The 25,376-nt window shown below is 33.7% G+C and overlaps 1 protein-coding gene across 1 annotated transcript in view; it reads right to left on the bottom strand.

Moving 5' to 3' along the window:
* LOC121360697 (contactin-associated protein-like 4) overlaps positions 1-25,376 on the bottom strand; it is a 201,163-nt gene that overhangs the window by 141,728 nt on the left and 34,059 nt on the right. Inside the window, exon 2 of the mRNA XM_041480742.1 lies at positions 13,556-13,666. Within this exon, the coding sequence (XP_041336676.1) occupies positions 13,556-13,666 (111 nt within the window). The remainder of the gene's footprint in view (positions 1-13,555; positions 13,667-25,376) is intronic.

The raw sequence follows: 25,376 nt of genomic DNA, 5'->3' as shown, positions 1-25,376 counted from the left end.
ATAGGCTGAATAAGGGAATGGCAATGAATGACATGCAGAAAGAATAAATTGCGATCTTGGAAAGAACATGTTCCTTGAATGTTGGTTTCTTTGTAGTTAGTTTGTTTCTTTGTGGGTTTTTTTTGCCCATAAATATGGATGCTGTAAGATGAAGAAAAAACATGGTCAAACATTTCACACAAATGAAGGATATTGTCAACAGTCAACTTTTTGACATGGATGAAATTAATAAGATACTATTTGCTTTTGATTAGATAAGAAGTCAAAAGCTTATTGTTGCAGATGACATTCAATTTTCATAGGGATTTTGAGGTGGAAACTGTATTCTGATATCTATGTTCATGTTTTGTGGGACATCCTCTATCTGTAAGATCAGTTCTTACCTGTGACAGTCAGCCAGGAGCACTGCCTTCATATCTGGTTTGAATTTCTGGTAGTTCAACTGTGAAATTGAGTCCAGGCAGTCTGGAACCTGGACTAAAGGCCAGAAGGACATTTGTAACCACATAAGCCAAAACTGCCCCAGAAAGCACAAAGCCGTAAAAATAATTGTGCCTTTGTCTCTTCTGATCTTAGAAATTGTGAAAAGGTTAGGGAAATGAGCGTAAAAAGCACATAAAAGGACCTGAGAGCTACTGCAAGTGGAATACAGCCAGAAACTGTACTGGGAATATGGTTTCCCTCAAGCAAAATTTTGACATTTAGAAAATTCTTCTTGTTTTTTATTATGTATGCCCTCCCAGGATGAGGCTCCAGCTGCTTCAGATCCTGGCACTAGGTCAAACAGTACAGCAGCATTCATACTGCTGCTTCTGGTGTTATAATTCTGTGTGCCAGAAATCCCAGTTCAGTCTCAATTTCACCAAAATTTTCCTGGTTTCTTTGCAGTCCCCAGTCCCAGAAAATGATGAATACCTGAGGGAAAACTGCTTAAAAGTGGCTCACAAAATCCACTCTAGCTGAAAATACTGCCTTTGAGACTACAGTGAGAGACATGATTGGTCACATAGATGAATCTGGAAACAAGTTTTTAAGAATTCTGGGAAACATGAACACAGACAACTTTTCTGGATTTGTTAGAGAAAAAATACCTTGCATGCTATTGAGAAATGAGAACAAAGCCATGATAGGTTTTGTGCTTTATCATCTGAGTGTGAAGAATCCTATGCACACATCTGCCCCCCTTAGCATCTCTACTCATACCAGTCTGATTATGTTAATCTTTGTTTCCATGTAAACATAGCAGAAAACTTTAAGGACTCAACAATGATCACGTAACTAATTTTATGTGACAAATAAAAAAAAAGGCTATTTGTTGCGGTTATAAAAAGAAGGTAAGGTGGACTTTTTTGTTTGTTTTCTTTTGCTTTATCAGGAAGTAAGCTAAAATTATTTTTTTTAATATTTATATATATGTATATGTCTAGCAAAAGATTAAATGATAAAGCTTTTTCGTATTTCTGTAGGCTAGAAAAATAATCAAGGCTTCTTAGTTATCCAAAAGGCAAAACAATCCCTTGAGGAAACACAGTAAACAATGTAATGACTTGTGAAAGCTATGATTTCAATGGATCATTTCCTTTTTGCCTGAACTGCTCTTTCATGACTACTCTTCTAAGCTTACCAATTTCAAGGTCGACTTTTTGCTAAATGTAGACAGCTGGCCTTTTGCATCATATTAGACTCTAGTCCTGTGAGTATATACAGATATTATTTATAATACAGTGATTTCCCTACAAAATGTATTTTGAAGTTATTACTGCTATTAGAGGGTGTGAAAAAGGTAATATAGAATGAAGTCTGTTTAAGTAAAAAAAAAAAATTCAATATATGAAAAAAACCCTTATATCTAAATGTGGCCACAAAGCTAGAGGATAAGTGCAAAAAAGCAGAGTTACACAGAAAAAAATTTACTGTACTATTTCTTTCAAATAAAAGAATCCTGATCCATCATTAAAAACCAATAGCAAAACCAAACTCTGTTCTGGTTTATTGTATTTTAGATTAGGTATGAGGCACACATAGTTAATGATCAAAGAGCTTTTGCTCCTATTTCTACTAAATATTTGCTTCTTAGCAAAATGATAATGTGTGGATATGTTAAACTTTGCAAAACTATCAGAATACTTACATTTTAGTAATTCAGAATAGTTTACCTCTAACAGCTGTACCTTGGAAAACTGTAAAGCATTCACTTTTTAAGGAAATTGAAGATATTTTTTGTACCAGATATATTCAGGAGCAATTATTTTATAAAAGGGAAGAGGTGTACCTTTTGCCAACTAGTGTTCACTTTAGAATGCAGTAATCATTTTAGCAATGTAATGAGTCACACATTTAATATAAAAAAGAAAAAAAACCACAAGGATATTCAGTTAACAAGGTGATTATTTGTGAGAACACATTGAAGATCTAGAGGTAAAACAAAATCATAAAAAAAGGAATAAACAAAGGAAAATCAGATGCATTGTCCAGAATTCTTACAACGAAAGTAGTCAAAATGTCTACTTAAACTATCTTGATTTATGAATTAAAACATGCTTATAAGATGCCTTGAACATTTTGAATATAAATATTGTTAAAATACAAAGAAAGACAAGAGAATGGTCCACCGAAAATCTTATTAAACATCTTTTGTGTAAAATGAGCTGGAATAAAAGAAGAAAAATCTCAATTATTTAAAAAAAAAAAAAAAAAGATTAATTTTTCCAGTTCTTTTTCATTCCCAGTCAACCCTGATCTTATTTGATTTAAGGTACTTTACAATATTTAGGCGCCTGAATTCAAAATTAAAACATCCTTTGCTGCAGTTCACATTTTGTGGTCAGCTCTTTTTTGTTTGTTTATTTTTGAGCTTAATTAAAAACATCAATGGCTTTATAAATGGGCTTAAATTGCAGACATCCTGTTTCAGAATTAAAGACATACAATAACCACAAACAAAGGGTTCTACTTGCCAGATGTAAATCTATTATGCCTCTCAACAACAGCAAAAGTGAAGATTCCACTTCATCCCTTCATTCTATATTTAGAAACCAGGTGCACTTCAACATGAGGAAGCTTAATCCCTTTTAAAATGTTAGAAGTTGAAATATCAAGGCTTTCTGTAAACTGATTTATCAGTGAGCTCTTGCCAGTGTGTTTTTGACAATTTACGTTTTAGAGTCAATAGACGATTCTGATTTCCCATCAGAAAGATATTAATCTTTCTATAGCTCAAAGATCCAATATTAAAGGAAGACTTCAGTTGCTTTATATCTAAAAATAAAGAGCAAAACTTTTACTCATCACTCAAAAAACAAGTAAACTACAATGCTGAAAAACATTTTGATAGAATATATTCATGCATTTTGTTAAAATTTTTATTCAATTATTAAAATTATTCTAACATTCTCTTTTAAAAATTCAGAATTTTCAATTTAATTTCACAGTATTACGGAAATAAACAGCGATCATCTGACATGATGCTAAAAGCACAAAGTGTTCTGTATTGCACCTCTGTTAAAATTCCCACCTTTGTGTTTCTCTTCTTGTAGCTCACAACACCACAAATCTCAGTTGTGTATATTCTTAAATTAATGCCTGATCAATTAATTATGTACTTAAAATGCCATTTACATTTCAAAATTGTATTAGCTATACATGTAGTATCCTACTCGCACAACATATTCAGTAATATATCTATTTTGTTACATTTGAGAAGTTTTAAAAGAGATAATTTCAATTTATCAATGAAAAAACAAATCATTAAATGGGGAGTAATATTTTTCCTATTGTGTTACCCACCATTCCTGGCCCCTATTAAGCAAAATATGTTTTTTCAGTCTTCAGAGTACTTTTTTTAAAAAATTGAACATTGCAGCAAAACACTAGCCTAGCAAAGATGCAAATGATTTAACTAAGTCTTTCCCATTTTTCTGAACATTTCATTTCTATTTTTTTTTATAATTATTTTTCTCAAAATTCCCAGATAATGGACTCAAAATTCTGCTTTGAATTTCAGATCTTAAAAAGTCTTGTAGATCCCTATTGAACTTTCAGGTTAATTATAATATTTTGAGAAGAAATAATTAATTCTGAATACAATAAATTACCTGTCCTGAGACATACTGGTCAATGTAGGCAACAATTTAATAATTTGGATTTTACTTTGGGTTTTTATTTTGGTTTTTCCTTTAAACCAACTTCCTTAAACAGTACTATTTAATGTTACATCTCTCTTTGCTTTTCTTTTGTCCCAAAACAGGGGAAATTAGCCTTTTGGCAATGATATTGTGAAATATACTTATAGCAATGTAGAACCACCACGTATTGAAAAACATTTTTTTTTTTGTTCCTTTGCAGGTCATACTATTTATCAATGACCTCTTAATATTGTAATGCAAATGGTACAGGGAATAATCTATGAGCAAGAAATCCTACAATCCATGCATGCTTCAGGCAGACAGCAACTTTAGCATGAATTGATACACAGGTATCTGATAATAGCACCATTTCTATTCAAATTAATTCTCTACATAAGGATTATAGAAGCTCTCAGCCAGAAAGTATGATAAATTCATTACAAACACTCTGTTTCTGACCTCAGAGTGTTTGCAGATCTGATTTTTGCAATGACTATAACTGCATACATGCAATTCTAACATGTTAAGACACTGGAAAATAAAACACCCAAATCGCCTTCTAGAAAAAGTCTGAACTGAAACATGTGCACAAATAAATATGGAACCCTTCATTTTCTTTCTAGACACAGTCATGATGAGCCTAATGCACAGCTGGATTTCAGTTCTCAAACAGAAAATGAAAGCCATTCTAATATGTAGAATAAATGACTGTATAAACTGGAGAAGCTTCTACCCCCAAAAACAAACAACCCCATAAGCAACTCACTGGATAACAACAAAAAATGTAATGTTCTCATTCTTAAGACAAACAAAACACCAGTAGTGCTGGTAGTCTAGATAAGTTCACATACTATATAAAGGATAATGATTTTTTTATACCTTAAGATACTAAAGACTGAGCAGCTTAATTTACTGATGACCTTTTAGTTTCATTTAACATGGTTCATAATCTACAATTACCAATATGACACTAGGAAGAAATCACAACAACAGAAAGAATATAAAAGAAATTATTTAAATTCTAGAATCCTCATGACACTGTAATTTAGGTCCCTGGTATTTTAAAACTGAAGAAACTTACAAAATCATACAAAGGAGCTGGCATGCTATGTTCATAGAAATGTTAAAACCCATATGTGAAGGTTGTTTGGAGGATCCATATGTTTATAAATTATTTAACAGCAGAGAATTACTAATAGAAATATCTTCAATCCTGCAAATAATATAAATATTATTTAAAATATTATTTTACAATAGATTTAACCTATTGATTCTTAAATGGTGTTATTACATAAACTAAAATTTGATCAAATTCTTTATTTTGATAAATAATAACAAAGGAAATTAAGAGGCAGGCAAAAAAGTCTCCAAAAATGGGTACTTCCATAAGGGACTTAAAAATTTCTACTGAATTAATCCAAATCAGTTCTGCCCATGCTACCATGCTATTGATCATCACACCACGAAATAAAAAAACTCAAAAACTAAAAGTACATTAGTGCTTCTATTTTTGCATAAACATCCTGCTGATGTAGTTATTTGACCTTTTTCTACTGCTTAAGCCATTGGGAGGAGTTTTGGAAACAACTCCCTTGAGAGTGAAGGAAATCATAAAGTTAAGTACACAAGGTTGCCTTGCAAGTTAATAACAGCCAAAGCTGAAGCATCATAATTTTATGTGATATTTGTACCAGAAGCAATGAGTGGAATTAATTCCAACATGGAACAGGATGTTAGTGTGTTGTTTTATTCTTCTCTGGAGAGCTCAAACCTTTGTTATACGTTCATTCAATTACTTACATAAAATAATTTGTTACAACCTCTCTGGTTAGCAGTTGGGTTACTGCAACAGGGAAATTTATTGAAGAATGAAGGATAGCCTTCATTGTTCACTGAAAATCTGAAGAAAATAGAGTAACAAGTAGATTTTTGGATTATTTTACACTCATTGTCATGACCTAGCACAAACTTCTTTGTCTAACTCTTTATATGCAACAGGTGGTAAATAAAAATTATTCTTCTGGAACATAAATTATTCCTGTTTCGGAATATAAGACTGCTAGACAGAGTCTGCTGTTTTTCATCTGGCCCCAAGAGCAGTGAAATTTATTCAAAACTTATTAGCTAAGTAATAGAAATTCATTGCTAACTTCACTTAGCAATTGCTAAGTCCAGAGCAGGAGCAGTTTGTGACAGAAAGTTTAAAAATGTGAATGAAAAAGGTATTATGTGTACAGCAATACATTTTTCTAATAGTGCCATTATTGAATAGATCTGTGTCCTTCACTTATTATTATTATATCTATCTTTGAAAATAAAATCCTGTTGATGAACAGAAATCAAAAATCTGAGACAAGTCAGTCATGTTTCACTATAAAATTCTACTTTATATATTAGTCAACTAAATGAGTCTGATACTTTCTACAGACCTGATTCAAGAGTGTCTGATGTACTTTCAGCTCTTTTCTCTTAACTGAAGTAGCTTAGTTCATGATTTTCTGTCTCTCTGAGATACATAAAAATGCAGATTATAATGTAATATATAAATTTAACATAATTTCATAAAGATTATAACAATATTTATATTAATTATCTGCCTATATGACACTGAGGGAAAGAGTGACAAGGATATTCATTAGAATAATACCATTTTGAAAAGCTTTGAGATTAGTCTAGGAATCCTGACTTCTCCATTCAGCCAACTGAGTATGACCAGGATGATGAAAGGGGGAAAAATCCATGTCTCCTATGCAAGAAAGCTGGTCCTTAAGAAGATGAGGAAATCTACTATAAATAAGATGCCAAAAGACAGATCCCTTGTACAGGTAAAGTCTCAGAACTTTTTGAAGAGATGTGGCAGGAAGAATGTTTTTTTATTTTTATAGCATTCTCGTTTAAAACTGAAAATGTCATAATTCTCTAGAAATCAGAATTTATGACACTCAGCCTTATTTTGCACAACAGCTGAAATTAGTCATTACTACATGACATAGATTTTTTTTTTAATTTTTTTTTTTAAATTCAGGAAATTTTCCAAAATCTGGTTTTACCCCATCTAGCAGTTGGTGCTTTTTAGGTTTTTTTAGAAAAAAAATATTTAAGCTCCTTTACCCTTGGCCCAAACATACAAGAGAAAAAAAAAAGAAAATCAGATGCATCATCGCTTATGATTTACTTTTCCATCCCTCAAAAAATTAAAGGAGACATGGTCTTAAATTCTTTCTTATTGCAAAGCAATCCCAGGAGTTAAATTCTATTTTGACTCTCTAAAGGATTTCATAATTGCTCAAATTTTGGATAAAACTCAGCCTTTATCTAAGATTTTAGAAGTATGTTTAGAACTATCTAAACCCTGAAAAAAAAAAAAAAACCAAAACTGGCTATATCCAGATTTCTCTTTTGTATTCTATTAACTTTTACAAAAAGGACAGTAGACATGGGCTGTAGCAAACTTCATTTTTGAAGTCAATTTTTATTTCACCTTATTCTCAAGCCTGTTCAAGGTTCCTTGTAAGAGTATTTGAATACTGTAGTTGAACACAAGTTTTTAGAAAACTGGGTTTTTCTTTAACTGTTGACTTAACACTTAACTGTTGACTTGATGTTTTCTTTAACTTCTGATTGCTAGAATTCATTTATCCATTTTGACTTACTTAGTGTGAGTTCTCAAAAATTTTTCTATTCCCATACCTATATTTCATGTAGAAAAAGAGTCCCAAACAATTTCAAGAATGAAGTACCCTTATTAACATTTTTTACTTCTGTGCATTTCACCATGGATTTTACTATTCCAATGATGAAACACATGAAATAGCTGGCTGAAACCTCTTTTTATGCTTTATTACACTTAAATGAATTTTGATGACAAGTCTGGAATTAGGTTTCTTGAAAAAACTGTACAAATATTCCAACTCCTCATAAATGTTCATGAAAGCACAATGGGCTGCAAATATTTAAAATATTAGTGAATCTTTGATCCTATTTACTCACTCTGCTTAAGTGCAATTTAGTTCCTTCTTCTTTCTCTTCCTTTCTTTGTCACTTTGTTTCCCACCCCCACATCCTTTTGCAATATTAGAATCACACCATATACACATATGAACAGAAGATACAGCAAAACAAAAGCAGCATAAATTCAAATATTGATATTAATGCAGTAATACGCTTCAAATTCTACCTTTATAAGGCTGATATACTCCTGAGATTTTTTTTTAAATTGTGTACATGCAACATATGCATGTGCAGCACTGTATGAAGCTTTCCTATGTGCCTACACATGAAAAAAAAAAAAAAAAAATTAAGGTGTCTAATACCCTTATTAAAAACATCTTCTGCAGAAGAAGTGAAGCTGTAAGATGGCATTAAAAACAATTTTGTAATTAATATGCTGAGGGATCCATGGTAATGTTCTTACTGAAAGATATAATTATTGTAATAGCTACAGGAAAGAAACCAACCAAAGAAAACCGGATTCATTTCTTCCTCAGAAACTGCATGGTCCTGGAGTTTCACTGGACAACAGCGCATCATTTGGTCCTTTATGAAGAAGTAACTCTAGAAGTTCTTATTGTATTTTGTTTGAAAGCAAAAGACTGAGATTGTTACTTCTGCCTTTTTCCTAAGACATATACATACATTAACAGGTAAGTCATAAAAATGTGTCATGATGTTAGATGGTTCAACTTATTTGCTTATATTTATAAAAACATAGTGATTAACATCAGACTTGATCTTTTTTTGTTCTAGTTTCATTTTCTTATTCCTTGTATTAAACTAGAATCAGCTTTAATAAATTTCATTTGCATACTGCTGAAATGGAGGGGATAAGCTTTTCCTAATTATCCTTTGGTGACATACAATCCTAGCTGCAATTAAGTTTTTTTTTTCATTTTTTGCCATTTTATTTTAATTGTTAGCATTACATTATGAAGGTTAAACTTCTTATAAAAATTGATGAAAATTGACTTTCTTATTGTGTAAGAAATGGGTTTTTTTATTTAACTGTTGACTTGATGTTTAGCTGTTGAATTGATGTTTTCTTTAACTACTGATTGCTAGAATTCATTTATCCATTTTGACCTACTTAGTCTGAGTTCTCAAAAAGTGATTAAAGTATTCCATTTTATAAAAAGAAAAATAAGTATGGAGTTTACAATACCATACTGAATAAACGATCCTTTAAATATTCTTTATAACAAAAAGAATGCAGTAAAGCGTAGGATATTCAGTGTAATGGTAAGGTAAGAGTAATGATAAAGACAAAGAAGTTCCATATATATACCAGAGGTGAGGAAAAATAGACCTGCTGTTAAGGCATTCAAAATTTCAGGCTGCTTTTGAAAAACTGGCAGGGTAAGCTGACAGCATAATTAAAATACATGGGTTTCTTCCTACTTCAGGGAAAGAGAAAGCTGTAAGCCAGTTTTTTTTGGCTACTTAACAACTTCTATATTCAATTTTCTTCTGTCATATTTTGATCAATTAATTGTGTGTGAATATGGGGTAAGATAATCACAGTCAAATCCGTATCCAGCTTATTTAGCTGTCCAAATATTAAGGCTATTCCAGTGGTATGTTCACTCTTGTAGAACAACTGTCTTCCAATTTTTTTTCCTGAAAGGTTTTAGAAGTTCATTAATTCAAAAGAAGGCCTATGTTCTTGGGTGTAAAGGTCATGGTATGGTGATTCATAGTGCAATTAATGTATCTTTTCCAAGGGTACTGGAATAGTGAATTAGAAAGTGTGCACAACCAGCTTGTCAGTGCAATGCAGGCAAAACTAGAAAATGCTGAGCTCAACAATGACACAACCTTCTCTCCATGTGGTAAAGGGCTCTTTCAAATATCATGGCTGGGAGACAATACATCAAGAATTTGCAAATAGAGCAAGCCCTCTATAGTGCCAGACTTCAACTGAGTACTCATCATGTAAATTACTGGCCATGAGTGGACAGAAACACATCCTTGATGGTCCTGGTTAAGTATTGGCATTTAAATTTCTATCACCATCCTGGACAGACATGCTCTGAATGCTGTCTGCTTTTTCCCTTCTTTTGGGATGCCTCAGTTTACCCTGCCAAGAGGTGCACTTTATCTTTGTTCTTTTTTCCTTTTTGTTTCATTTACTCTCTTGTGTATAGATACATAAAAAGAGAGCACCTCCCCTGAACATTTTTGTGTCACCTATTCCCATTGGCACAGGAAGACAACCTAGAATTTCAACCAGACTTTCAGCATCTGGAATTTTAGTATGCAGCTCAGTGGTAAAGTATAAAGCTATATAGAAAATAAGAATGTATTTTTTTCTGTTTGTTTGTGCACAAGTTTGTTTGGGTTTTTTTTTTTGTTTTTGTTTGCTTTGGTTTGTTTTGGTTTGGGTATTTTTTTGCTAGAGAAGAAGCTAAGGGGGATTGCTAATTTATTTCAATTCCCAGATCAATCTCAGCCACAGCTTTGTAGAATACAGTTCCTCTTTAATAAGCATGACCTCTGCTCTTTCCTCTAAATGCTTTATAACTCACCCTGTTAAAGTGTTTATTTATATTATATATTTGGTATATTTATATTGTATATTCAGGTATATTGATTACATATTTCTTCATAATTGCTTTGCCATGATTATTCACTGTTTCACCACTCTTCATTTCAATATGCATTTCATCATAAATGATTTGTGCTTACTTTCATATAATCAACAAAAGTATTGAACAAAGGTGGCCTTAGACTTTCCTTTGAAATTCTCTGATAGCACCTTTATATAGTAATGATAAATGCATTATGAGGTGTTGTATTGTGCTTTTTGTTTTATCAGTGGGTCTATGGGAGGTCCACCAGCTAGATCTTAATACATTTAATTTGGACTGCACTGATATGGTGCTATTATTTAAAATTAAAAATTCATACAAAATTAGGCCAAAAGTCAAACTCTACTTATATTAAACCCCTGCATTTTATGTCTTCTAACTTCAAATAATTAAATAAGGGGTTTAAAAAAATTATTTTTCCATTAAAAATATTTAACTGCTATTAATGATTGAGATTTTTTTACTTAGTTCTACTTCATTTTTCTATCTAATTTTCCATTATTGCAAGAAAAGCTGATGTCAAAGTAACTACTTTAGCAGTTAGCAGAAGTATTCATTAGCTGTGCTTGAGTATTGAGTATCTGAAAATTTCAGGGAATCAACGAACTATCAATAATTAAAACTCTGAAGAACATTTAATGTGTTATTCCTGGATGTTATCACTTTCCCTAACTGCTAATGGACTGGAAATGTTTTTTGTTATCAAGTTCAACTACATTATCTTTTTGCTTTATGGAGAAAAAGCTGAAACATTCCCACTTAGCTGTTTTACTAATCATTCTCTGCTGTTATCATTTTTACTACATCTTCACATAAAGTACATACTGTACTTTTATTTTTTAGGCGTAAGTTTTCTTTCCTCCTTTAACTTTTCCTATTGATCTTCTACATTTAGTAAACACAAATCTACATGGTTAAAGAACCATTTCAGTACAACTTCTCACATTTCTGATAAATTTCCTGCTATTTTTAAACTTTCCATTGCCAACTGAAACAGTGTAGGTGTATATGCATATTTAGTTTATTTATTTTTTGATGAAGGAAAACATTTTGGCTCCCATGTAATCTCTGTAAAAATATTCAACTTTTTTCTGTCTAAAATACATTCAATTTTCCCTAACTTCGGCATTTTAAGAACCAAGCATATTATTGTATTAAAACTACAATCTGCTTGTCCTAAATGAATGTTAGGAGGTCACAATTGCTCCCAGTCACTAACTTTGGCTGAAAAAAAGAGGTGTTTTTATTCAAAGTAGACTATGATCTATATTAAATGCAAACCCACTTTCGGTTATCACACAATTTCAGTTATCGCACAATTTCTTTTAAAACTCTAATGATGTGTTCATTGCTTCCATAAAATCATTGACAGCACACGCTGTATTTTCCTAATAACAGATGTTTTTTTCCAGTCTGTATGGTTTAGCAATCATTTCTTGTGGGCCTAAATGTTTTTGTTTATAACCACGTATGTATAATGACTAGCTTTGTTCCATCCAAATAAAGCTATCACGTATATACACCTACAAATATAATCAGGTTTTACACGGCAAGTTCACAAGAAAGAGTTAAACACAAATTCAATGTAGAAAATGTATTCCTGGTTCCATAGCAAGTAGTGAGTCTCTACTCTCACTGAAAAATAAAAAAAATAAAATATAAGTTTAAACTAATTTAATAAAGATTAATTTACTGAAGAAATTTTCATCTCATCTCACCTATACCATTCCATAAAATTATGTCTGAACCAAAAGGTATCTAGCCAAACAATCTGGCCATATTATTAAACAATGACAAATGAATAAGACATTCAAACCTATACTCTGTTCAGTTCCATGAATCTGAGGTACACAGAATGAGAAGGTAGACAGTCATAATCTTCTAATTAACTTCCTGCTGTTTTGTATCTACATGAGCTCAAATGAGACCAGATGTAAGGTTACAAGCATTTCTAAGGGGTGCATACAGTACAGGGCAAAGTGAAGCAAATTATAAATCTAAAAAATGCATTTTAACATGGCACAAACAACATCATAGCACATGAAGAGAGCCAAATGGAAAAACCTATCAAACATACATTTTTAGGGAAGACAAATATGAAAATGTTAACTTTGGTGATAATACAGGTGTTATTTAAAATTCTAAGAGCATATATTACTTCAAACTAAGGGAATTCCTTCTGGGATATATAATTTCCATTGATATCACAACTTTATTCAAAACAAAAGCTCATGCTTATACTGCATACTAGGTTAATAAAACAGATTGGGATATTTCTTCTTCACTATAGTGTTTCTGTCTATCAGACATTGCAAATATTCCAGTCTATCATGGAGGTTCAATGACAGAAATTATTTTGGCAGGACAAAATACTATTAAGATTTATTTTATATACCTCTCAATTAAATAATGCAAAATATAACAATGGACTACATGAGGAAAATTGTATGTAATTGAATTCTCTAAGTAACCATCACTAATATTGTGGCTGAATTATTAAGAATTAGATTTTGACCTAAGACACAATATTTCAGTGAAGTTTCCTAGGACAGTGCCTTTGAAACAGTTTGTTCATCAGATTCCTCATTGGTAGTAACTAAATAGAAGTCAGGATCCATAGATGCTGCTTCCACAGAGCAGCTCCAGCCACTGAGGGCTCATGTTCAGACAGCTTACCACAGGGTGAGAAGTTGAGAGTCATAACTTCCTTGAGCTGAGACTACACTATTGTTCATGGCTGGTATACAAACACCAGAGAAAAATCATTTGAAACAGTAACATATGCTCTTGAATATCTAAACTGTTTTCATTTCAACCCAGAATTAACAATTGACCAATGAAACTCACCCTCTCTTCGATTAAGCCTTGCAAATCCAGGGCTGTGACTGCTAGACAGCTCTGACGAGCTACTGAAAGATGACTGAGGCAAAGCAGACACCAGCTGATCATCACAATTATCTGCCAATGAAAAATATCACATTCAGGTTAATCCAACAGAAACGCTTACTGGAACTGTAACAGAATCAACTCTGCATTGGAGAGCAGCATGTCTCTAAATATTTTCTCTTGCTGTATTATGTGTAGAAGTATCAGTACTGAGGCACAGGTTTTGGGGATTTTTTACCCAATATTTCATGAGACTACCAGACAATAATTTATCATATTCTTTAACCAGCTGGTTTTACCCACTTCTAACTCAACTTCTGAGATCAAACCAAGAAATGGTTCACTGGCCACTCACTATGATTTACATGAATAGCAAGTGACACTTTCAATTCTCTGTTGCAGCACTAACCTACAACCTCACCACGTTTTTTATTTACTTTTGACCTCATGTCCACACAGGTCTTTGCAATCACTTTTAATGTGTAATCACATTTAATACAGCTGTTTCTAAAAAAAATGATAAAGCCAAGCAAACTGAATAAAATTAAATAAAAAAGTAATCTCATCCCTTTTAAGCACAGGAAACATGACAAAATGGAAAAATGTTTGCTTTGCAAATGGTATATGCATTTGATACAGACACAGAAAAATAATCATTATCTCACAATTATTAGTATGCAAGTCCTACCATCATACAGAATAAAACCTGAGCATTTCAGAAAAAGAAGACTTAACTGCAGTTCACAATCAATTATGCAGAAACAAGCAAACGCTAATCAATACTCTAGCTTTAAATGCCTCTCCAGCTGAATTACTATACAGGATATGTGTTCATTCTCTATTTAAATTTAAAATGTGTCAATTGAGAATCGATACCTGATCTAGTTCAGCTGAAAGAAAATTAACCTTAAAAACTCAAGTGCAGCAAGTCCTTCCCTAACTATACTGGGGCATCAGTTCTTTAGAGAAAGAGGAGATTATGTCAAATTTTAGTCTTTATGAAGTGTTTATTTTCAGGTCAATCACCTTCTTTGGATGAAACTAATAACTGACAAGTCATAGGTGAATCCTTTTTCTTCCAACTCTTCTATTTGTCTACCAGGATTCACAGTCAAAACCCATAAATATTAATGAATACAATATCTTTTCCTTACCTTAATTAATAATTAAGTGTTTCTGCTAAGTAATTATAGATATTTCTTATTAACCACACTTTAATATGAATGTCCCCAGGGGATTTTTGATCACATTAAAAAAAATTTTGGTTTTGCTGCTCTTTAATTTAGTTTGAGGAAAATGCTTTCTAAAGGAAAGGCCTAGCAGTGGCCTTGACTGTGACGAGTTAGAAGTTCTCTCCTGAATCCCATAAATAATATCCATTCACAACAAACAATAGGTTTTAATTGCTCTTGATAAAGTCACATATGCCATATTCTACCAAGATCAGAGTACTTCTCTCATGAAAAAGAAAGAAAATTATTCTTATTTTCAGAACTTTATTTCCTGTTCCAGATTTACACAATAAAAAAGGCAAAAATTTATTCTACTCTTTAGTGTCTAATTACTTTCACTTCATTATCTACATATTAGATTTACAATGGTGAAAGAAGTCGTTCTACTTGGGACAAAATGTCCAACTGGTAAGCACAAAAAAAAGAAAAAAAAAAGAAGGTCTTATGAGTAAATGCATTGCACTGGCAAGTCTCAGAAAAGGATCTCATTAGTGAAAGATTTCTTTACAGCAGAGAAAATAGAAGGAACTTATTAGTCATAAACTGCATTAGAAATAGAAGAATATGATGATGCTGTGCTTCACACAGAGAGCTACTTACAGTGCTGATTCAAGGGAACACTTCAAGTGTCACTGATCCCTTTTCTACTGCCAAAGCCTACATTGTAAGTCTAGATACCAGGATGAATATAAAGAGTAGAAAATAAAAGGCATTTTTACTCGAATCTATCTGCATGATATACAATCACAGACCCAGAGAATCACAGAACAGCTTGAGTTGGAAAGGACCTTTAAAGGTCATCTAGTCCAACCCCCTGCCATAAGCTGGGACACCTGCACTAGACCAGATTGCCTAGAGCCCCATCCAACCTGATCTACAACGTTTCTGAGTGTGCAGCATCTACAGCCTCTCAGATCAAACAGCTCTAGTGTTTTACCACCCCCATCATTAAAAATGTCTTCCTTGTAACTCATCTAAATCTACCCTCTTTTGTTTCAAAGCTATTTTTCCATGTTCTACTGCTACAGACTTTCTTATTAAGTACTGAAAGGGCCACAATAACGTCTCTGTGGCAGCTTCTCTTCTCCAGACTGAGCAATCCCAAATCTCTCAGCCTTTCCTTATAGAAGAGCTCCTGCTCCATCCCTCTGGACATTTTTTCAGCGCTCATCTGGACCTGCTCCACAGGTCCATGTCTTCCTTGTGCTCAAAATTGCAGAGCTGCTTGCAGCAGAATGTCTCATCCTTCTCAAATGCCTCATATTTTAAATATTGATCTTCTGGTGAGAGGTGGCATGTGTTATGAAATGAATCATCAGGAATGAGAGCATGCCATTAATACATAGAAGCATAGTAGATAAACAACAGCAGGCACACTACTTTTAAATCACCCCTGGGTATAACTCTTCACAAATTTCAATTCAAAATAAACAAAAAAAAAAAGCTACATTTCCGCTGGATGGATGATACATCTGCCTTTGTAATGTTAGCTTCTGCCAAATACATTTTTCACCTTTTTTCTTTTTAATGTACACGTTGGAAAGGAATCAATGGTACTGAATTATTCTACCCAGATGGTCTAATACATGTGTATTTGTGAAACACACATATTGCTTTGAGATATTCCCAGAAGAATTCTATGAGCACTTAGCATTTATCTTACAATAGTTTATGTCAAACTTGATTTATAATAGAAAGGCACATAAAATTTTGAATATTAAAAAGAGGTATTATCCAAAATTCAACAGTCCATGATAGAGTTTTTTGCCTTTTGCACACTATGAGAAAAGAGCAATGAGTCACAAATAGATATACACTGAATAATTATACATTTATTTTACAACAGCCACTATGCTTTATTTCAGGAAAATTACTTCATATGAACTTCTGCCTTATTGCTTAACACATGTAGCTTAAAACACATTCTTGTGGCAACTTCCATTGTGCAATTTAACTCAAAATTTAGTATGAATTCCAGAGTGAAATCAAAACACTTTGTAGAAATTGTCAAGAACCAGATGGTCATTATGAACTTGCTTCTCAATATAAATAAAAACAAATTAAAGAATAGTCTCTACAGGGTGACAATTCTATATGCTTTCATTTACATTGGAAGACATTCTACACGATGGAAACACTGTTTGAATTCAGCACTTTCTCACATGCTAACAGTGACTTTTCATTTCTATTGGACAGCCTTCCACTGTTCAACAGAACACATCTCGCTGCTGAAGGCAATGTAGGGCTTTCTAGTGATATTTCACACAGCTTCTTCTAGGCTAAAGGAATACTTAAGTAGACCATTTAACATGAGATTTAAAATAAGGCCTTTTTTGTTAAGAGTTATCCATCATACAGCATTTATTACATTTTTTGTGATAAACATATATTTTTTAAACAATACATCAGAATACCAAAAGCCTAAAGAAGCCCTAGGTCTCTTTAATATGCATAAAAATCTGGTAACAAATAAGGTTTTGTGAAAGAAAAAATATATTAAAAAAATACGTATTATCTGTTATTCAAGAAGTTATTCAAGTTATATAAGGCATGCTTTTCCATATACCGTAATTCTAGCATGAGTTTAATCAAATTTATAAAGCAACTGAGGACTTTTAAAGGAATCAAACTCATAAGTGATGCATGAATTAAGTATGCCTATCATTTCTCTTCCAGCTCCAAACAATATCCTATTATGCACAATCAGAGTAAGCCAAGAAATTTGTAATACACAGATAGTATATATTACATAGATTGTGCCAGGAGTTTGAATAGGATATCACCCTATAATAATAACTGTTACAACAGCAATATTAACCAGTTATCATGACGATGTTTATAACATTATGGTTGAACAAATAAATTTTGTTTCTTCCAACAAAGCAGCTGCTTACTGAAATAAAAATTGTAATAAAAATAGCAGAATACTGGGACAATCTGAGATTCATTTATTCAGAATGCATAGGTGTATATTTTAATTTCCATGTAGTGAAAAAAACCTGATTTCATTTACAGACATAAACCTTCTCTTTTCTGTGAAAACTTCAAAAATATATGGCACTGATTTTACTTTGAAAGGAACAATTTATTTGTCTGAATTATGAACTTGGTTCACAATAATGACTAACAGATTTTAATGCTTTTCAATTTGAGTGCAAATTTAAATAAGCAAATGTCAACACAGAGTGCCCAGCCACTACAAGTTGATGTGAAAAATTATATTCTGTTCATAACTATCTAAAAAGTATATGCATTACATCGTCACATTGACTTTACTCATGACATATCTTAACTCAAACTAAACATCCCAACCCAAGTACATACACAAATTAACATATTGCAATTTCACTTATTTTACTTTTTACTGAAATTATTTTCAGCTATTATATTGTTGCATGAACCTTTTTTTTCCTTAAAATTCAATTTACTCCAAACTCCATCAACCACCAAGAACTACCAACTCCTTAATTAACTATTAAACTTCTCATAAGGCAGGACAGAAGTAGCATTGAAGGAAAAAAAAAATCATGATGTTTGACTTCTCCAGAAACCTATCAAGTTCTTCAGTTTTATGAAGGAATCAAAGAAAATATTGAGTACCTAAAGAGCAAAGCAACAATTTAACATTAAACAAAAAAAACCCAAACACTTGTTCCAGTAAACCACATGAAAACAAAAGAAGAGTAAAAAAAAAAACAAATGAAAGTTTTGCAATTTTTTCTCAAGTAGGGAAAACTAAATACCTGATCATCAAACAAGAAGAACAGCTAAAAACAACTAGAAATACAGTCATAGTGTGTCGAGAACACCCCAAGTGTGAACATGCGAGGCTTGACTCCATGTTTTCAGAAGGCTGGTTTATTATTTTACAATATATATTATATTAAAATACTACATTAAAACTATACTAAAAGAATAGAGAGAAAAGACTCATCAGACAGCTAGAAAGAACAAGAATAGTGTGACTATCATAATCTTGTGATCATAATCTTGTGACTCTCAGAGTCTGATGCAGCTGCATCTGTGATTGGCTCTTAATTAGAAACAACTAACATCCACCACTCACAGATGCACCTGTTGCATTTCACAGCAGCAGATAGTTATTGTTTACATTTCTTTCCTGAGGCCCTCAGCTCCTCAGGAGGGGAAAAATTCTAGCAAAGGATTTTTCATAAAATATCATAGCTACAATAGTGAAGCAGAATAGAAGACGCAACAGCAGCTGGGAGTCGCTGAGAGGTGTAATAGTGCTCATCTTTCCCATGCAGGTAAGCCCTAAAAAGGATCAACTTTGCTATCAAATTTTAATAAATTAATGTCTGTGATGATAAAATTCATGAAAAGGAATGAGACTCACAACAACAAAGCTCATGTCATACTGTAGCAACAAGTCTAGTGCTTGCTAAAACCCTAAAAAAGGTGCCACAAAATCTGCCTCCAACAGGTATTTATTAAAATCTTTGGTTCTGTCATGTGCACTTCAAAGTTTCTTTTCCCAACACTGTGAAGACCAAATATTCTCTAGCCTGTCTACTCTTTTCAACAGAAGAGACTTTATTTTCCCCAGGAGTGAGCACCTATGTCATTTTACCTAATAGAATTTTTAAGTATGTTAATTGTGGTAATTTAATCTTTGGTCAGTGTGCAGGCTTGTAATTAGTTCCAAAAGATTCATTGAATTTAATGAGATTCCTATGACATAGATAAAAAGAGATTTCCTCTCTCCTTGTTTTCCTGAGAAGTATTGACCATTATGCTGGTCCCAATCTTAGTGAAATCTTCATCAGTAAGAGAAATGAGGAGAAGTCGACAGATTTACAGACCATTAGACCTTCACAGTTTCAGGCCTCCTAGCTACACAATATGCAATGTCACTGAAGATGAACCCAGCCTGTCATTACTGCTGCCGCTGCTATATGCTTATGCTTGCATTTGCTTCCTGGACAGGGACAAATTATCCTTGTTCAGAGAGCCTAAGAACTTCTTTATCTCAGGTCTACTGCTGGCTATTTGTAGCCAGAAGTTTAAAAACAACTCACTAGGAAAGTTGCACTGTTTCATTCATGCCTTTTGATAGCCACCAGGGTTTTCCATTCTTCAGCTCAGTTTACAGAACATATTAGGCATTTCCACATAATTACATTTCAACTGCATGTAGTAGCCAAATGAGTTCATAATGCCCTACTTCACTAAGGTTTTCTGCTGTTTACTTATTTGAAAGATGTTAACATTTCAAGCTGAAATTTTATTTGTGAGTAGCTCAGGCTGGTTTTCTTGATTTATTTTTTATTTAAACAAAAGTTTTCATTAATAGATTTCACTTTTTCACTTATTTCTTAGAGGCAGTGGAGAGACAAGGCAGGGAGCTGACTGCCCAAGATAAAAAAAGAAGGTTTTAGGATTTTGAAATAGTTTCTCTGAAAATGTAAAGACTTTATCAAGGAGGTAACCTGCATGGCAGGGCTGATGATTTTCTTGAACTTGAAACAAAGTCTTCCAGTTTTCTGATCATCTTTTCCAGATAGCAGCTAACACAAATTCAGCACAGAATTCTGACACTTAACAGTCCATTGTTCCTTTTATATTCACATTAGGCATGTGACTTTTACTTTAACAAAATACATGAAATGCTATATTTTCTTCCTTTCAAGGAGCCATCCCTTTTCACAACTGCAGCTATTTCATGCCAACAAGAAATCAAGAACCTCTAGTGAGTACAAAAAGCCAAATTTCCTCTGTGTTCACAGACATCCTTGTTGCTCTCCGGGGACATGAAAGACTTTTTGTGACTGAACACAGAGAACCTAAAATGACAAACCAGAAGGAATAAGATAAACACTGCAGTAATATAGATCAGAATTTAATTATACAGGAATGGAAGGGATACAAAAAATGTTTCCCTGCAGACACTTGCAAAGATTCACACCTTGCAATATATCTTCAATTGCTGGCATGGCTGTTATATAGCTGGAAATTATGTGTTCCTTAGGTTTTTATTTGTTTATTTTTGCTTTATTTTTATCTGATTACATGATATTTTTATTCCGTATATTAGGGAAAAGGGAGCATGAAAATCACAAAGAGTTCTGAATATCCATGAGCAAGTGAAATAAAGGACTTCCTTGCTCTTAGTACTCAGAAACCAGCCATAAGTCAGAAACCCTATTACTAACTGACACTAAAGGCAACCAAATTAACTCACTCCTGATTCTCTTGGTCTTTTCCAGAAATCTTCAGACAGTGATTCAATGCAAGGCAAGTACTATCACTAAAACTTAACTCTTAATTCCAACTACCATTTGAAACCAGAGAAGTTCTTATAATCAATTCCAATATGATTATATAAAGAATGTATTTTTTCATAGATTCCAATTACATTTTTTTACTTGTGAATTCAGTAGTGAATAGATCCAATAAAATCTTTGACTAGAACAAATTAGACCTGACAGGGGATGGGAGAAATGGATGACTTCCAGTTATGATCTTCTTATTCACTTTGAAGAAGTAAGAAAAAATTATTAATTAAGAAAATATGCTTCAATAACACTTTTAGATCAATTTCTTCAGGATGTATACTACAGCGAATCAAGTAGAAGGGCTTCTACTAGATGGGCAAGTTTTGTGTCTTTTGACTTAAAGACCTACTTCTTCTCAAAAAAAGTCAGAATGGCAAAATTAGGATTAATACTTTCCAAAACATCACAGAATCAGAGTTTTGTGGGTTCTTATGGGCCTTATTTGGTATAAACTCAAAATAATATTTAATTAATATTTCTATTTCTGAAATATCATGCATTTTCTTTGAGTTTTGGTGGGGATCTTAGCAACTTGTACTACAGGTTGAAAAAAAGCTTGTAGTATAAAAAGATAGTAATAAATTAAGTGTTAGTAAGTATGATCTTATGGGTAAATAATTTAATTCAGTAAGTCTAACGGAATTTTTTCTGGGAAAAGCTATGAAAGACTAATGCACTTTATAATGCCAGTTGGAAGTTTCTCAAGCACACGTGGGAGAAAAGACAAGGTTTTTAAAGAGAATGAAAATGGATACATATATATTTTAAGGGAGGTGAAAAAATTACCTACAATTTATAATTAAAATATTTCATATTGAACAAAAGCACATAAACTTTACCATCAGCATTCATTTTTTCCCATGTCATTGTGCAATATATGAAAACTAATTTTGTAGCACCATGAAATGTTCATTCTCATGAGGTATGTCTTTAACTTTCTCGCTGGTCAATTAGATTTTCACCATCTTAGGGCTATGTCATAATGTTTTTTAAATTTTGAATATTTTATTAGAAATAAATTAATTTCATCCACAATAACATAATCATATACATGCTAATAGATAACATACACACGTTTCTCGAGATCAGTAAAAGCCTCTTTACCACAAGAGAGGATATTTTACACACTTTGTTACCAGAAGCACACAGAAATCTTTTTGTTTTTCCTAAACCAGCAGATGCACAGAGACTTCACACAAAAGAGGGAAAGAACTGCTTGTTTGGTTTGATGAAAGCTTTGACTGTGATTTAATTACAAACTTTGCCCAAATGTAGGGGGTTTCACTTAATTACACTTCACCCAAGCAACAAACTTCTCATTCTTCAAAATAAAAAGAACAGTTCCCCTCTACCAAAAAAAAAAAAAAAACCAACCCAAAAAAAAAAAAAACAAAACCAAAAAAAAAAAAAGAAAAAGAAAAAAAATCCAACTCACAACAACAAAAAACCCCAAATAAAAAGTAAGATTTTACAGGAAACATCAATGACATTCAGTGCCTAAAAAATAAAATTCCAAAACCCTCCCTCATTTAATCCATGACTCTGGGAACAGGCTCCTCACGATCACTTACTTCCAAAGGCATGAAAGGCATGGGGTCTAGTTCTGCTCCGCTTGAAAGTATCTGACAAGCAATGAAACTCAAGAGGCCCAAGAATGCTGAGTGCAGCATAGATAAAATCCTTGTTATCATACTGTAGGAATAGAGGAAAAAAGTGTATGCACTTACTCATTTCAGGATTAAAACGGTCAATATACCAAACTGACTCCTCTTACAGTAATTAATACTTACACATACAATGTGTAACAGTATTTTACAGCTGTAGATTCCATTTAAAAATTTAAATACTAAATTACTGCTAGTGAATAAAATCTTTTTTCCAGATCTAAGATTTTCAGGACAAGATTTAAAGTTTACCTTCAGCTGTAAACCTTTGGATCTTGCTGTCTTGTCTCCATACAAAGGAAATAATCTCCCTTCTTCACTATCAGCTTTTTCACTATTTTAAGTGAAAGTTTATACCGATGGTGACAAAATTACCTGAAGAATTGTTAAATAAAACAAATTATTTCAGTCTTATCCAGCAAACCTTATTTTCCACACCCTGTATCACTTTGTAGGCATACTTTGAACAGTCAGCATTTGCAGCTTTTTCTTGAAGTAAAGGTACAAGCAGAAAAACTGGTAGCAGAAGTCAATCCTCTGGGCTGAAAGCAAATTTTCATCAATTACTTTCATATACCATATTTGTCAAATTTGTTTCTCAAGGCCCAAGATGCTGTTCCATGAAACATGGTGTATGCCTCCAGCTATCCTGTGGTTGTCTCCACCATTGTGAGCATGTAGCTCTTGCTTGGTAGATCTGCAGGAGTGTGATGTAATCAACCCACCAGGCCTTTCCTTGTTTGTACTTTCATCTGAGCTGAATCAGTTGGTTAGAGTGTGGTGCTAACAATGCCAAGGTTGGAGGATTTGATCCCTGTATGGACCATTCATTTAAGAGCTGGACTCCTTACAGGAGTGATCCTTACAGGTCCCTTCCAACTCTGAATATTCAGTGATTCTGTGACCACTGTCTAGCATACCACAGAGACTTTTCTTGGCCTGCTTGATCCCAGCACCTTTCACAGTTATGGATAACCTGGGGGATAGTGTCAATAGGTAAGTCCACCCCTTGATCACAAGCCCATCTGGGTGTTGCATCTCTTCCCTGATGACCTGAGGCATCATGGGCCCACCATGTCAGAGAGAATTCACCCTTATGTTGCCAGTCCAGATCCTCCTGAGACATTTTAATCTTGGCAGCTCAATCCCTTGTTGCGACATTCTTCAGCAGCCCAACTCTTGGGCACATGTGCATCTCATGATGAACTTTTACAGCCAACTTCTCTATCCAGGCATTGACATCTTGCCACAGCTCAGCAGCTCAGGTAGGTTTCTCTCTGCATTCCCAGCTGGTCTTTTTCCTTCCTTCCAGCCACCTCCGCAGAGCATTTGACACCATCCACAGTCAAAGAGTACTGACCATTTCTCTTTCAGCAATATCTAAAGCCAAGCTTTCAGCTCTGACTTGATCCACCTTGTCCCTCAATAGCTTTTGTGATTCATCATGTAGGGCATCCATTTTTGATGTACCCCTACAGATGGCAAGAACCATAAGTTCAGAGCATGTATCGCTTTTCATTTTCAGGTAGCTGATTATACTGTGGGGTCTCCTCAGCATATGTCATATTCCCCTCCTCTGATTATGATGAATGTCCCAAATTTTTGCCTTCAGGCCAGTTAGTGATGACTTCTAAGATCCCTGGAATATTGGGGTTTCCTATTTGAGCTTGCTGTGTGAACAGCACAACCCACTTAATTCACATCACATCGGTGTCATGCTGTGTGGAAGGGACTTTGAACATCCACCCCAGCACCGGCACTCAGGCTGCCAGGAGGAGCTGTGCTTCAGTGGAAATCACTTCTGAAGCAGTTTGAATGACTTCATAAGCTGCCATTATTTCTGTTTCATTTGGGGTGTAACAGGCCTCAGATCTTTTGTATCCACAAATCCCCTGAGTCTCCCTGGATAATTTTTACCAGTCTCCAGAAAGGAGAATTCCCTCCAACTGCAGAGTAGAGCACATTTTTTGTATCTTGTCCTGTTCTGACTGGCTCAAGGGCTACGGCATGAACAATCTCCCACTGAATTTTTTCAAAAGTTTGTTGATGTTCAGGACCTCAACTAAAATCAATCTTCCAGGTCACATGAGAGAGAGGGTTTGCAATCTGATTGTAACCCGGAATATGCATCCTCTAAAACCCCACAACACCCACAAAAGCCTTTCTTTTTCGCCTGTTGTGGGGGATATAGCTACTATTTTGACCACATTCACTGGAATCTGACAATGTCCATCTTGCCATTTGTCCAGGTTCCCTGCAGTACAGGGTTAATTTTTGCAGTAGCCAGTTCAAGACTAGGACAGTCAGGTTATTCTGTACCACTGCCATTACTGGGTGCAGGGGAAGGGGAGAAGGGCTTCCTTCCCATCAAGCAAGTGTGGTGGACCGAGGGTAACTGGTTTCATGCTAGAAGGAGTGGTTTGGGCAACACTGGTTCTGTGCCAGAGGGAAGTGGCAGGGGTAGGGTGGCAGAAGGAGTAGTAGGATATTTTCTGTTTTCAGAGCTTTCCTTGGTGAGCAATAACATTTTTTTTTTGTACACTCTGTTGTTAGTGTTGTTGTTATTGTTTATTTCCTTATCTCGTTGCTG

This window comes from Pyrgilauda ruficollis, unplaced genomic scaffold (assembly GCF_017590135.1).
Source record: "Pyrgilauda ruficollis isolate IOZ18807 unplaced genomic scaffold, ASM1759013v1 scaffold53, whole genome shotgun sequence".
Classification (NCBI taxonomy): domain Eukaryota; kingdom Metazoa; phylum Chordata; class Aves; order Passeriformes; family Passeridae; genus Pyrgilauda; species Pyrgilauda ruficollis.
This window is presented reverse-complemented; position numbering and strand designations above follow the sequence as displayed.